We start from the raw sequence: 15,920 nt of genomic DNA, 5'->3' as shown, positions 1-15,920 counted from the left end.
TGTAGCCCAGGGGTAGAAAGCCTCTGGGTCCCACCCCCAGTACCACACACACACAAAAAAAATAATAATAAATTAAAAAAATAGCTGGGCATGGTGGCGCATGCTTGTAATCCCAGCATTTGGGAAGCTGAGACCGGAGGATCGCAGTTCAAGGCCAGCCTCAGCTACTTAGTGAGACTCTTAGCACACACACACACACACACACACACACACACACACACACACACAGTAGGGTCTCACTAAGGTGCAGAGGGCCTCAATAAGTTGCTGAGATTGGCCATGAACCTGGGTCCTGCTGTCTCAGCCTCCCAAGTATTGGGATCACAGGCACGGACCTCCAAGCTCAGCTGAAGTCTTTTCAAACGGTGGAGACTCTGAACAAGCTGTCCCCGTTTCCTCTCCCCAGTCCCAGGGACGGGAAGGTTGAAAGAAGAGAATTAACCAGCCAAGCTGGGATTAAAGGCTCACAGCATCTTAGGGCCCAGCTGAGAGGATTGGATGTGGGAGCGTACAGTTGGTGCGGCTGGGTAGCCAGTGTGTAATTGGAAGCAGACCTTCGGGGAGAGGGAGGGCCCTGGAGTGGGGCTAATGGCAGATGGGCTGATCTCTGATAGGGAGGATGGCAGGACAGACTCTGGTGGGGCCATGAGAGGATACAGGCTGGAGGGGGCAGAGCGGGAGGGATGCTCAGAGGGAGAGGGCCCCTCAAGAGACGCTCAGCACCCGCATGATGTTGGTATAGCCAGAGCCGGGCCGCCAGCCGGTCACCACAATCACCACGTCCCCAACACGGAGGAAGCCCCGGAGCTTTCCTGAGGGAGGCAAAGATGATGAGAATCAATTTTATTATTATTATTATTATTATTATTATTATTATTATTATTTGCGATACTGGGGATGGAACCCAGGGGTACTCTACCTCTGAGCTATACCCCCAGCCCTATATTTTATTCTTTATTTATTTGGTGGTACTGGGGTAGAACCCAGAGGCTTTCTACCTCCAGGCTATACTCCCAGACCTCCCAGACCTATTTTATATTTTGTTTGGAAACAGGGTCTCACTAAGTTGCTGAGAGCCTCACTAAGTAGCTGAGGCTGGCTTTGAACCTGCGCGATCCTCCTGTCTCCGCCTCCCAAGCACAGGGGTTAGAAGCGTGTGCCACCATGCCCAGCGACACTCTCAATTTTAGTGACTTGTTTGTTTGGCATTGAAGATTGAACCTAGGGATGCCCTCCTACTGAACCCTCCAATCCCCCACCTTTTATTTTGTGGTACTGGGAATTGAACCCACGGTGGTTCTACCTCTGAGCTACACACGCCCTGTGTATGTGCTACTGCTGATGGAATCTGCAGCATTCTACCTCCAAGCTATATCCCCAGCCCTATTTTCTTTTTCTTTCTTTCTTTCTTTCTTTCTTTCTTTCTTTCTTTCTTTCTTTCCTGGGGATGTAACCCAGAGGCCTTCTACCTTTGGGCTATACTCCCAGACCTATTTTATATTTTATTTGGAAACAGGGTCTCACTAAGTTGCTGAGAGCCTCACTAAGTAGCTGAGGCTGGCTTCGAACCTGCCCAATCCTCCTGTTTCAGCTTCCCAAGAGGGGCGATTACAAGTGTGCGCCACCATGCCTGGCTCCCTTTCTCTTTCTTTCTTTCTTTTCTTTTCTTTTCTTTTTCTTTCTTCTTTCTTTCCTTTCTTCGGTACTGGGGATAAAACCCAGGGCCATTGTACCTCCAAGCCACACCCCAGTCCTATTTTTAGTCTTTTAAAAATTTTTTTGAAACAGGGTCTCACTGAGTTGCAAAGGGCCTCGCTAAGTAGCTGAGACTGTCCTGGAACCACGATCCTCCGGTCTCTGCCTCCCAAATGTTGGGATTACAAACGTGTGCCGCCATGCCTGGCTCTATTTTTATTTCAAAAACAGGCTCTTCCTAAGTTGTGGAGGGCCTCACAAGTTGCTAAGGCTGGTCAAGAACCTATGATTCTCCTGCCTCAGCTTCCTAAGTACTGGGAATACCAGCCTGCGTCACCACGCCCAGCCCAATTTTTTCTTTATTTTGAAACAATCTCACTAAGTTGCAGAGGGTCTCACAAGTTGCTAAACTGGTCCCAACCCTGTGATCCTCCTGTCTCAACCTCCTAAGTGCTGGAATTACAGGAGCTTGCCAAGACTCCCTACTTGTTAGTGACTCTGATAGAGAAGAACTGGGACCAGAGAAGAGAAAGAGGCCTTTGGTGTGGGATGGGGCTGCGGGACTCCTCGACAGACAGCAGCGGAGGGAGGGAGGTCTAGGAGGCTTACCACTTTCAATGCCGAACTGGACCCTGCGATCCACGTCATCGGCCCAGATGGCCTCTGGAGGCTCTCGGTAGAGCAGGGGGAAGACACCACGGCACAGGTGGATCTGGCGGGCCGCCTGGGCGGAGCGGGTGACCGCAATGACCGCCGCGCGAGGTCGGTACCGAGACAGAAGCTGGGCGGAGCTGCGGGAGGCAGAGAAGGTCAGCCAGGATGGACATAAACGGTGTGGGCCCAGGAGACAAGAGATCTGCTTCCCAGCGTCACCAACAAACTCCATGATCCTGGGGAACTCATTCTTCCCTGTGCATGTTTTTTTTTTTTTTTTTTTCCCTTGTGGCACTGAGATTTGTGGGATTTTTTTTTTCTCATACTTGGGATGGAATCCAGGGGCATTCTACCTCCGAGTTCCACTCCCCCTACCCTATTTTTTATTCTTTATTCTGAAACAGGGTCTCACTGAGTTGCGAAGGGCCTCATTAAATATCAGAGAAGGCTGTCTTTGAACCGCAATCCTGTCTTAGTGTCCTGAATGCTGGGATTACAAGCATGCACCACCATCCCTGGCTCTCTTTTATTTTACATATATAGTTGTGTGGATGATCTGGGTATGGAACCTAGGGGTATTTGACCTCTGAGCTACACCCCCTGTCCTATTTTTCATTCTTTGTTTTTTTTTTTTTTTTTTTTTTTTTTGGTGGTATTGGAGTTCCTGGAAGCCCTTCTACCTTCTACCAGGCTACACTCCCAGACCTATTTTTTACATTTTCATTTTGGAAACAGGGTCTCCTAAACCAGCGCGCGGCTGGCTTCGAACCTGCGCGATCCTCCTGTCTCTGCCTCCCAAGCGCAGGGATTACAAGCGTGCGCCACCACGCCCGGCTCATTCTTTATTTTGAAACAGAGTCTCACTAAATTGCAGAGGGCCTCACTAAGTAGCTGAGGCTGGCCACGAACCATGATCTGGTTCTGGTCTCAGCCTCCCAAATGCTGGGATTACAAGTGTACGCCACCACGCCCAGCTCCAGCTCTCTTAATTTATTTTATGGCACTATGGATTGAACCCAGGGGCATTCCACCTCCACGCTACACCCACAGTCATTTATTTATTTATTTATTTACTTATTTACTTATTTATTTATTTTTGCGGGACTGGAGATTGAACCTGGGTGCATTTTCCTACTGAGCTACACCCCCAGCCCTATTATTTATTTATTTATTTATTATTTATTTATTTATTTATTTATTTATTTATTTATTTGTGGTACTAGGGATGGAACCCAGGGGCATTTACTTCCAAGAGACACCCCCAGCCTTATTTTGTATTCTTTACTTTGAAACAGCAGCTCATTGGGTTGCAAAGTGCCTCACTTAAGTAGCTGAGGCTGTCTGTGAACTGCAATCCTCCTGTCTCAGCCTCCCAAATACTGGGATTACAAGCGTGTGCCACCATGCCTGGTCCAGTTTTATTTTTTATTTGGAAACAGAGTCTTGCTAGGGAGATGTGAGTCTCACTACTTGCTGAACCTGTCCTTGAACCTGCAATCTTCCTGTCTCAGCCTCCCATGTATAGGGATTACAGGATCTCACTAAGTTGCTGAGGGCCCGATTAAATTGCTGAGGTTGTACGTGAACCTGGGATCCTCCTGTCTCAGCCTCCCAAGCGCTGGGATTACAAGTGTGCGCCACCATGCCGGGCTGAGGCTGACTTCTAACCCGCAATCCTCCGCCATGCCCGGTTTCCCTCTAGATCTCTTGACCACCTCTCTCCATGCTCTGGACCAATATTCTCCATCTTTGATGACTATACCGGAATCCATGGAGCCCCCAGCCTTCCCCGGACTCACAGCCCTGTCTGGCCCCCCCAGCAGCCCCTCACCGGCCAGTGGTGGTCAGCACGATGATGGCTGCGGCGCAGCACTTGAAGGCAGCCTCTACCGCGCCGATGGCGGTGACCTCGGTGGGGTCACGGCTCAGTGGCGCTGCCCGGCGGAGCTCCTCGAACAGCTGCCGGTGGTACACAGCGGCCTCGGCCTCCCGGGCAATCTGCGGCACCAGGAGGTCAGAGGAGGCAGGAGCACAGGAGGGGTCGGGCTCCCTGGCCCTGGCCTTCCCGGCTGAGCTCCTACCGCATGCTGCATCTTCACAGCCTCCACCGGGAAGCGGCCCTTCGCGGTCTCCCCCGACAGCATGATGCAGTCCGCCCCGTCCAGCACGGCATTGGCCACGTCGCTGGTCTCTGCCCGCGTTGGCCGGGGCTTGGTGATCATGCTTTCCAACATCTGAGACACGGGGATCATTAACACTAGAGGAGCCAGCTCTGAAAAGGGAACCCTGCCCAAGCTTCTTCTCTGACACCCGGACTCTCAGAGTACCCTGAAAGTCAGGATCACAGCCAGGCCTGCTGGCTCACACCTGGGATTCCACTACTTGGGAGGCTGAGACAAGAGGATCTCAGGTTCAACATCAGCCTCAGCCACACAGCAAGACTCTCAGTGGCCTAGAGACCTCTGCTTTAAAACAAAAAAATAAGCCGGGCGTGGTGGCGCGCGCTTGTCATCCCAGCATTCAGGAGGCTGAGACAGGAGGATCGTGGTTTGTGCACAGCCTCAGCTACTTAGTGAGGCCCTTTGCAACTCAGTGAGACACTGTTTCAAAATAAAGGATAAAAAAATAGGGCTGGGGGTTTAGCTTGAAGGTAGAATGCCCCTGGGTTCCATCTGTGGTACTGCCAAAAGAAAAAAAAAGAAAAGAAAGAAAAAATAAGCTGGGTATGGTGGCACATGCCTGTAATCCCGGTACTTGGGAGGCTGAGACAGGAGGATTGTAGGTTTGTGACCAGCCTCACCTAACTAGTGAGGCCGTCTGCAACATAGTGAGACCCTGTTCCCAAATAAAGAATAAAAAATAGGAGCCAGTGTGGTGGCCCAGGCTTGTAATCCCAGTACTTGGGAGGCTGAGACAGAAGAAGCGCAGGTTCACGGCCAGCCTCAGCAACTTGTGAGGCCCTCTGCAACTTAGACCCTATTTCCAAATAAAGTATAAAAAACAGGGCTAGGGTGCCAGGCATGGTGGCCACACTTGTAATCCCAGCATTTGGGAGGCTGAGACAGGAGGATTGCGATTTACAGACAGCCTCAGTTACTTAGTGAGGCCCTTTGCAAATCAGTGAGACCCTGTTTCAAAATAAAGAATAAAAAATATGGCTGGGGGTGTAGCTTGGAGATCGAATGCCCCTGGGTTCCATCCCCAAAACCACACACACACACAAAAAAAATAGGGCTAGGGCTATAGCTTGGAGGTAGAATACCCCTGGGTTCAATCCCAGGTACTGAAAAAAAAAAACAATAAAAAAATTCAACAGATGTAAGGGGTGTATCACTCAGTTTCCCTAAAAGCCACAGTGCCCCAGCCCCAAGGGCTAACTCCAGACCTGTGTGGCGCAGACAACAGGCTTGCCTGCCAAGTTACAACGGCCGATCATCATCTTCTGAGCCAGGAACACCTTCTCAGCTGGGATCTCGATGCCCAGGTCCCCCCGTGCCACCATGATACCGTCGCTCACCTCTAAGATTTCATCAAACCTGTGCAGTGGGAGGAATTGGGGCTGGAGCCCGCGCCTGGACACGTCAGGGAGGGCCATGGGGGGGGGGTGGCCAAGGGCCTGACCAGGGTCTCACTTTTTTACACCTTCGTGGTTCTCGATTTTGCTAATGATCTTGATGTTCTGTCCTTCTGGGCCCAGAGCAGCCCGGACCGCGGCCACGTCACTGGCTTTTCTCACGAAGGAGGCAAAGATGATGTCCACACCGTGTTCCACCCCGAAGCGCAGGTCACAGGCGTCCTGCTCGGACAGCCCGGGCAGGTCCACCTCAGCACCTGGCAAGTTGACGCCCTTCCTGCAGCCCAAGAGACCGCCATTCTCCACCTCGGTCACCAGCCCCTGTGAGCCTAGGGGCAAGGAGAGCGCCAGTTTGTCAGGGGTGGGGATAGGATGTAGGAACACCAGGGGACTTGGCGCAAACAGTGGGTCCATCCCTGTCCTGGGTACCCAACAACCCGCAAGTCCTGCCTCATCCCAGGGTGAGGGCAGGAATCTGGTCACTGGGTCTCCTGGGTCCTGTGGGAAGGTGCGGATCTTGGGGTCCCGGGTAGCCTGAGGGAAGAGGAGGTGCCCAGCTCACGGGCCAGCTTGGGCAGGACGCATATGCGCACCGATTTTCTGGACCACAAGAGAGATGAGCCCATCGTCAATGAAGATGCGGCCGCCCACCGGCACAACCCGGCTGATGTTGGGGTAGTCCACCCATACGGTGTTCGCATCCCCCCGGGTCTGGAATGCGGGGTCCACAGTCACCAGTACTTGGGCGCCCTTCACCATCTCCACTTCTGACTCTGGGCCCTAGGGACAGAAACAGGGTGGTAACCAGGGAGAAAGGTTCTGGGGTCCTGGACCCGCCCGCACCTCCTGCTCAGCCCTGACACACTCGGGACCCCTTCCCCATGCCCAAGAGGGTGGTCTCCAGCCCCGCCTCTCACCCCCAGCAGGATCCCAGTGCGGATCTCAGGTCCCTTGGTGTCCAGGGCGATGGCCACTGGCCGGTAGCTGAGTGAGGACGTGGCAAAGCTCTCTGTGGCCTCCCGGATGTTGGCGATGGACTCCGCGTGATACTGGGGTGGGGTGGGGTGGGGTGGGATTTCATAGGATAGTTTGGGGAGCAGAAATGGGGATTAAACCCAAGTGTGTTCTTTATTTTTTTTTCCTTCAGTACTGGGGATTGAGCTCAGGAGCATTCTACCTCCAAACCACACCCTCAGCCCTATATTTTATTCTTTATTTTGACACAGGGTCAAAAGATAGGATCTGTGATCCATCCTTCCTTTCTTCTTTCCTTCCTTCCTTCCTTCCTTCCTTCCTTCCTTCCTTCCTTCCTTTTGTAGTACTAGGGATGGAACCCAGGGGCATTCTACCTCCAAGCTACACCCCCAGCTCTATTTTTTATTCCTTATATATTTTTGTTTGTTTGTTTTTTTGCAGTACTGGGAATGAAACCTAGGGGCCTTCTACCTCCAAGCTACACCGCCAGTCCTATTTTATTATTTTGGTCTTTTTGTGTGTGTGTGGTACTGGGGGTAGAACCCAGAGGCTTTCTATCTCCAGGATATATATACTCCCAGACCTATTTTATATTTTATTTGGAAACAGGGTCTCACTGAGTTGCTGAGAGCCTCACTAAGTAGCTGAGGCTGGCTTCAAACCTGTGTGATTCTCCTGTCTCGGCCTCCCATGCACTGGGATTACAAATGTGCGCCACCACGCCTGGCTTGTTTTTGTCTTTTTATTTTTGAAACAGAGTCTCAGTAAGTAGCTAAGGCTGTGCACGAACCTTGATCCTCCTCTCTCAGCCTCCCAAATGGTGGGATTACAAGTGTGTGCCACCACGCACAGCTCCCCAATCCTTTTTAAAAAATTTGAGGGATAGTGAGGATGGAACTCAGGGGCATTCTACCTCTTATACACCCAGCCCTTAATTTTTTTAATTTTTATTTTGAAATAGCGTTGAGTGTGCTGGCATATGCATGTTATTCCAGGACTTGGGAGGCTGAGAAAGAAGGATGACAGGTTTGAGGGCAGCCTCAGCAAGTAGTGAGAATCTCATTAACCTAGTGCAATCTTGTTTCAAAATAAAAATAAAGCCGGGCATGTTGGCGCACGCTTGTCATCCCTGCGCTTGGGAGGCTGAGACAGGAGGATCACACAGGTTTGAAGCCAGCCTCAGCTACTTAGTGAGGCTCTCATCAACTTAGTGAGACCCTGTTTCCAAATAAAATATAAAATAGGTCTGGGAGTATAGCCCAGAGGTAGAAAGCCTCTGGGTTCCACCCCAGTACCACATACAAAAAAAAGAAAGAAAGAAAGAAAGAAAGAAAGAAAGAAAGAAAGAAAGAAAGAAGAAAAATAGGGCTGGGGGTGCAGCTCAGAGGTAGAATGTCCTGGGTTCCATCCCCAGTAAGGCAAAAAAAATAAATAAACAAAATAAAATAAAATAAAATCAGGCTGGGGGTGTAGCTCAGAGGTAGAATGCTTCTGGGGCAATCCCTGGTGCTACAACAGGGTCTGGTTAAGTTGTTGAGACTAGTCTTGAACCGGTAGTCCTCCTGTCTCAGCCTCCCAAGTACTGAGATTACAGGCATGAACCACCATGCTTGCCCCTCCCCCCCTTTTGGGAAACAGAGTTTCACTAAGTTGCTGAGGCTGGCCTCAAACCCATGATCCTCCTTCCTCAGTGCTAGGATTACATGGTGTGACATTTCCCCCAGCAGGAATAGGGGTTTCAGGGGAAGGTGGCTAAGACTCAGGGCACCCACTCCCGCCCTCCACCCGGTCCTGCATACCTCGTGGGAGCCATGGGAGAAGTTAAGACGTGCAATGTTCATCCCGGCCTTGATCATCTCCTTGAGCCGCTCCACGGAGCGGGATGCGGGCCCTGGAACCAGAGACCCTGCTCAGACAACCTTGCCCCCAAACATGGGAGGTGACCAGACAACCAAAACCCACCACCCTCAGAGAGGCCCCGAGAGAGTCCAGTTCCCTGACCTTCATTCCCTGATGCGACCCTGCTCACAGGTCACGAGCTAGCTCCTTTTCCCACTTGGGAATGTTGGGAATCTTTTTTTTTTCTTTTCTTTTTTTTCAGTACTGAGGATGGAACCCAGGGGCATTCTACTTCCGAGCTACACCCCCAGCTTTTTTTTTTTTTTTTTTTTTTGCGGGTCTGGGGATGGAACCCAGGAGCATTTGACCTCGGAGCTCCATACCCTGGCCTATTTTTTAGTCTTCATTTTGAATCCGGGTCTCACTGAGTTGTAAAGGGCTAAGTAGCTGAGGCTGTCTGAGAACCGCGATCCTCCGGTCTCAGCCTCCTGAATGCTGGGATTACAAGCGTGCGCCACCACGCCCGGCTCCCAGCCCTATTTTTTATTCTTTACTTTGAAACAGGGTCTCACTGAGTTGCAAAGGGCCTCGTTTAAGTAGCTGAGGCTGTCCTCAAACTGTGATCCTCCTGTCTCAGCCTCCCGAATGCTGGGATTACAAGTGTGCGCCACCACGCCCGGCTACCGTGGGAATCTTGAGGAAAGGTATCCTGGGCCAGTCCGAGGTAACTGTGTTGGTGGGTGACCTAAGAGCGCCCCTGTGGGTCACCCCAGAGTATAAGGTGGCAGGGCTGGGCAGGGGCTGGGGGGGCATTTCCTGTAGTCTGAGAGGTCTCCTTGCGGGAGGGCTAAATTCTATCTTATTCCTGCTTTGCAGATAGGGCAGCTGTGTAGGAGAGCGGGCGACTCCCCTCTACAGCTGCTCTCCAAAGCCAGTCTTTGGTGTTATGGCTTCAGTTCTCACCATCACAGAGTCAGCTATTCTCGGGTTTTCTATATCATGAATCCTTTCTTTTGTACGACATCAATCCTATTCACAGTCAGAATCTGCTGCTAAACCCGGTGCGGTAGTGGACACTTGTAATCCCAGCATTTGGGAGCTTGAGACAGGAGGATCGCGGTTCAAGGCCAGCCTCAGCTACTTAGTGAGGCCCTCGGCAACTCAGTGAGACCCTGTTTCACAATAAAGAATAAAAAATGGCTGGGGGTATAGCTTGGAGGTAGAATGCTCCTGGATTCCATCCCCAGTACTGAATAATAATAATAATAATAATAATAATAATAATAATAATATAAAGCCGGGCGTGGTGGTGCACACTTGTAATCCCCGCGCTTGGGAGGCTGAGACAGGAGGATCGCACAGGTTCGAAGCCAGCCTCAGCTACTTAGTGAGGCCCTCGGCAACTCAGTGAAACCCTGTTTCCAGTAAAATATAAAACAAGTCTGGGAGTATAGACCGGAGGTAGAAAGCCCCTGGGTTTCACCCTATTACCACAAAAAAAAAAAAAGAAATAAATAAAATTGGAAGCGGGGTGTGGTGGTACACGCATTTGGGAGGCTGAGACAGGAGGATCGTGGATTGTGGCTGGCTTCAGCTACTTAGAGAGGCCCTCCGCAATTTAGTGACATCCTGTTTCAAAATAAAGAATAAAAAATAGGGCATGTAGCTCGAGGTTGAATGGCCCTGGGCTCCATCCCTAGACCGGCAAAAATAAACACATAATAAACAAGCAAATACAATCAGGCTGGTGGTATAGCTTGGAGGTAGACTGCCTCTGGGTTCAGTCCCCAATAACACACGCACACACATATGCACACCCTGGAGAGGTCTCAAAGGAGAGGATGGTTGGAGCAGGACCTGAGTCCGAGTCTGAGGATGCTGAGGACAAGGGTTATTACCGATGGTGGCGATGATGCTGGTGCTTCGAGCCGCCACTGGCTCCGAGTCAATGTCCAGTAGGCAGAGATGTTCCAGGAAGGTGTCTGCCATGGCAGCTGGCAGCTGCTGCTGCTGGAAGAAGGCGGTGCCCAGCTCCTGGGTCAGCTGGGCCACGCTAGCACGCCGCAAGAAGCCTGCAGGCCCTGCAGTAGAAGAGGGCTCAGAGGCTGCCTGCGCACCGGCCTCGCCTCCCCATGTTTTTCCCAGCATGCCCTGCATGCCTTCCTGTAGCTCTCCAGCGCCTGTGGAGTCCTGCCCTGGAGCCCCGCATCCCTCAAACCGAATCTTATTCAGCCCCACGGGTCCTTTAAAGCCAGGATTAGTAAATGCTCTATACTTATCTTGATTTTACAGATAAGGAAACTGAGGCTGAGCAAATGAAACAAATTGCCCAATATCATACAGCTTCTTCCTCTTTATTATTGTTATTGGTACTGGGATGGGACCCAGGGGATCTAACACTGAGCCCCATCCCCGGTCCTTTTTATTTTCTACTTTGAGACAGGGTCTCCTTAACTTGCCCAAGCTGGCTTTGAACTTGTGATCATCTTGTCTCCGACCACTGAGTCGCTGGATTACAATCATACACCACTGCGCCCAGATCCAAGAGCACAGAATTTCTTTTTCTTGGGGATCCGGGCGTGGTGGCGCACGCTTGTAATCTCAGCAATTGGGAGGCTGAGGCAAGAAGATTGCAGTTCGTGGATGGCCTCAGCTACTTAGCAAGGCCCTTTACAATTCAATGAGACCCTGTTTCAAGTAAAAAAATAGCCGGGCATGGTGGCGCACGCTTGTAATCCCCACGCTTGGGAGGCAGAGACAGAAGGATCGCACAGGTTCGAAGCCAGCTGCGCTGGCTTAAGAGACCCTGTTTCCAAATAAAAAAGTATAAAAAAATAGGTCTGGGAGTGTAGCTCGGAGTTAGAAGGGCTTCCAGGAACCCCAGTACCACAAAAAAATAAAAAAATAAAAAATAAATAAAATATAAGGCTGGGGATGTACCTCAGAGGTAGAATGCCCCTGGGTTCCATCCCCAGTACTGCAAAATAAATAAATAAATAAATAAATAAATAAATAAATAAATAATAGGGTTGGGAGCCGCGGGTAATGCACGCTTATAATCCCCGCGCTTGGGAGGCGGGGACAGGAGGATCAGCAGGTTCGAAGCTAGCCTCGCTGGCTTAAGAGACCCTGTTTCCAAATAAAAAAATATAAAAATAGGTCTGGGCGCTGGGCGTGGTGGGGCACGCTTGTAATCCCTGCGCTTGGGAGGCTGAGACAGGAGGATCGCGCAGGTTCGAAGCCAGCCTCAGCTACTTAGTGAGGCTCTCAGCAACTTAAGTGAGACCCTGTTTCCAAATAAAATATAGAATAGGTCTGGGAGCATAGCCCAGAGATAGAAAGCCTCTGGGTTCTACCCTCAGTACCACCAAAAATAAATAAATAAATAAATAAAAATAGGTCTGGGAGTGTAGCCCGGAAGTAGAAGGGTTTCCAAGAACCCCAGTACTAATAAATAAATAAATAAATAAATAAATAAATAAATAAAATAGGGTTGAGAATGTAGCTTGGAGGTAGAATGCCCCAGGGTTAAATCCCCAGTACCAGAAAGAAAGAAAGAAAGAAAGAAAGAAAGAAAGAAAGAAAGAAAATATAGGACTAAAGTAATAGGGTTTTGCTAAGTTGCTGAGGGTTTTGTTAAGTTGCCAAAGCTGGCCTCAAACTTGTGACCCTCCTGTCTCAGCCTCCTGAGAACAGGTGTGCGGCACTAGGCCTGGCTTAGGCTCAAGTCCTTGATCAGCCACCTCTGCTGGCCCCCCGCTTCCCCCCAGCTTGCCTGGCTTCTGCTGCTAACTGCCCAGGCTCAGTTTCCTTTGATTTCTAGTTCATGGTGGTGTCTGGAAATGACCACGATGGCCCCTCTCCCAAGGTTCCCGTTTACTCCCTTCCAACTGCTGGCCCTTACTGGCCTCCCCACTTGCTCCCGAATTTCCCCAGCCCTCTCACTGCTGCCCAGGCCCGGGGCTGGGCCCTGTGGCTAGCTGCTAGCCCCTGCCCAGCCCAGAGCAGCCCCTGCCCAGCCGCACCTTCCATGTTGAAGCCGAGCCGTCTCTGTGGTTGGCTTCACACCGTCAGAGCCACAGAGGGCCGGGCTGGGGATGGGTCCCAGCACTGGTTAAAGTATCACCAGAGCCTCTCTGGCCAATGGGAGCCTGACAGGCCAGGGGCCAGAGTCCAGGGGCCACGGGAGCGTCCCGTGGCAACCACGCTGCACACACCCTCCTGGCCTGCCTGCAGGGCCTGGACAAGAGGCCCAGCCCAGGGTGCAGGATTTAACACTGAAACACTCTGGATAAACATGGGTCTTCCCCAAGTCCCTCCACCCCACCCCCATTTCTGGTTTCCACCTCTGTTCAGGGCTTCCGTGCCCCACCTCACCTCCTGGAGCCCCGGTGAGGACCGACTTAGCTAAGTCTTTCTGGGGCTGAGACGGCCATGACCACGGCTGCTGCGGGAGACTGTCCTGACTCCACATGCTTCAAAGCGTGGGCCGCCGACTGGGAGGAGAGAAGAGGGAACAACAGAACCTCGGCCTTTATCTAGGGGAGCCAGAGCACAGCACCGGGCACGCCCAAGGCAAGCAGCCCGACCCCACAGGGGCCTCCCCAGCCTCCCCCTGGCCTGTCCACACCTCACCACACCTCATCCACGGGCCTCAGCAATTCTCTTTTTTCTTTTTTCTGGTACTGGGGGTGGAACCCAAGGGCTTTCTACCACTGGGCTACACTCCCAGGCCTATTTGATATTTGTTTGGAAACAGGGTCTCACTAAGTAGCTGAGGCTGGCAACTCATTTTACTGGACAATCAGCCCCTGATATCCAGATAAAATTAAGAATGGCTGAGGACGGTCCTTGACCCCCTGAGATTTGGTGAACATGGCATTTAAAGTTTTTAATTCCAGAGAGGAACAGGCAGAGATGGAGCGTATACTCCAAATTCGCCATAAGGCAGATCCCTGGTAGCTGCCCTGTGGCCGGCAGTGGTGGCTCAGCCCTCTGGAGCGCCACCTAGGGGTGGAGGGCAGCAACGACAACTACCTCCAGGAGCCTGCTTCAAGTGTGGCAAGGCCACGCCCACCAACCAGAGCATCCCCTTGGAACAGTGCCCTTGGAAAAGCAGTGAGCACCACGTACCTCAACACAGGGGACCACCTTTCCAGACCAGGCCCCGTCGCAGGCCCTACTTGGCCTGGCCGAAGACTGAAGGCTCCTGGATTCAACCTGGATCATCCTTGCCAGCCCGGGGCAGCTTTCAAGGTAGCGGTTAGGCCAATCTCCTTTTTGGTTGCCTGCTCAGTGCTTCCATCCTTTTCAGGTCCTGTTTTCCTTTTCCGATCTCAGTACAGGGGGTTGACGGTGAGCCCTCTGGCCCACGTACTATATACAGGCCCTCTTTTACAGGACTAAATTGCTCTGCCTGAAGCTCAGGCCAAAGAGATCATTAGCCTAATACACAATTCCCTACAGGTGGGACCTACGGTGCTTAAGGATTCCCTTTGTTTCATTCTCCTCTCCTGCAGCAGCTGATTAGTAAATTCAGTGCCTCCCGTTCCACTTGCGCTGCTGTGTCTCCCCACGGAGGCCCTCGCCCCTCCTTTCCTACTCACCAAGTGAGAGGACACTTGCCAGGACAGGACTGGTAAACTGACTTCACCCATATGCCATCTCACAAAAAGCTGAAATATCTTCTTACCATGGTCGACCCCTAACAGGTTGGGTAGAGGCCTTTCCCTCAAAGGAAGAGACGGCCAGCACGGTGTCCAGTGTTCTGTGCTTGAACTCACCCCTCGGTTTGCACTCCCGAATTCCTTACAGTCTAATAGTAAACCCGCTTTTATTTAATTTATTTTATTTTTTGGTGGTACTGAGGGTGGAACCCGGGGACTTTCTACCTCCGGGCTCTACTCCCAGACCTATTTTATATTTTATTTGGAAACAGGGTCTCATTAATTTGCTGAGAGCCTAAGTAGCTGAGGCTGTCCTGTGCAATCCTCCTGTCTCTGCCTCCCAAGTGTGGGGATTATAAGCCTGCGCCACCACGCCCGGCAGACCAGTTTTTATTTCTAAGGTTACTCAACAGGTGGCACAGCCCTTGGCATTGGAGCGATGGGTATCAGGGCCTGAACTCTTACCACTGGCTCTGGCGTGTACGGGCCACCCCTCCAAGCCCACCTTCATGAGCCCCTTTGAATTGCTGCTGTATGGTCGCCCTATTTTACTTAATCACGTTCTCCCTTTGGACCCCCCTCCTTTGGCTTCCTATCTCCCTTACTTGTCTTTTCTCGGGGACCTTTTTAGGGAGCATGCTGACCTATATCTTCCCCAACCTGGGACTGAAGAGGCAGCTCCACACCCAGCAATCAAGGCCCTTAAGCCAGGGGACCAAGTCCTCCTCAAATGGCTTCAACTGAAACATCTCCATCCACGGTGGGCTGGGCCTTTTACAGTGATCCTCACCACACCTACTGCAGCCAGACTGCCGGGGGACCCCAACTGGCATCGGTTACAACAGCCTCATCACAGATTCTCCTGTGCAGTGTTGGGGCCCACTAAGCTCCGTTTTTCTAGGCATAGTTCTCTTTAATGTTTTTATTTTAGCAGGTCCACTTGTTTATATAATACGATGCTCTCCCTCTCCAGATGCCAGACAGCCATAAGTATTAAACTCTCTAAAATCTGTTAGTGATGCTGCTGATGTTTTCCATTTGACCAGACTGACCCATACCCACTCACTGCTGAAAAGAGTGGTGTGTGTCTCTCTCAGGGAAAATGCTGCTATTATATTAATAAATCTAGTGACAATCTACCTCATATCCTGAAAGGCTCCAAGAGCCAGCAGCTGCTGGCTCCTTCCCTTCCAGGCATGGGCCAATAGCTAATGGGCTGCTCTTATGATTTGCCTTTTTTTTTTTTTTTAATAGCTCCTTGTCTGTTTAAGTCTTTTCAAACGCACATTACCAAGCCGTCCAGGGTAACCTCCAACGCCCGCTGCAGACATACTCCCACCTGCCCACTTCTTTAGAACTCAACTTCTTCTGGCCAAGGGGCCCCCTAAGATGCCCCCTGACAGCAGGAAGTAATTATGGACTCCGTCTTCACCCAATATCACCAAAGGGCCTGGATGATAGGTCAGGTTCCTTTCTTCCCCGCAGTGGGGACAGGAGGAGGAACCCTGGAAGCCAGA

General features: G+C 51.3%; 1 protein-coding gene across 1 annotated transcript; it reads right to left on the bottom strand.

Moving 5' to 3' along the window:
- Positions 1 to 705: 705 nt before the first annotated feature.
- PKLR (pyruvate kinase L/R) lies at positions 706 to 13,211 on the bottom strand (the record flags this gene model as incomplete). Its single annotated transcript, XM_080691578.1, has 11 exons — positions 706 to 812; positions 2,305 to 2,486; positions 4,181 to 4,347; positions 4,431 to 4,583; positions 5,735 to 5,885; positions 5,982 to 6,252; positions 6,517 to 6,703; positions 6,841 to 6,972; positions 8,698 to 8,789; positions 10,636 to 10,818; positions 13,115 to 13,211. The coding sequence occupies 11 exons, from the start codon at positions 13,209 to 13,211 to the stop codon at positions 706 to 708; spliced, it is 1,722 nt and encodes a 573-aa protein (XP_080547704.1).
- Between the last annotated feature and the right edge of the window lie 2,709 nt (positions 13,212 to 15,920).

This window comes from Muscardinus avellanarius (genome assembly GCF_963383645.1).
Source record: "Muscardinus avellanarius genome assembly, chromosome: 3".
In the NCBI taxonomy this organism is placed as follows: domain Eukaryota; kingdom Metazoa; phylum Chordata; class Mammalia; order Rodentia; family Gliridae; genus Muscardinus; species Muscardinus avellanarius.
The sequence above is the reverse complement of the archived record's forward strand: the minus strand, read 5'-3'. Positions and strand labels throughout refer to the sequence as shown.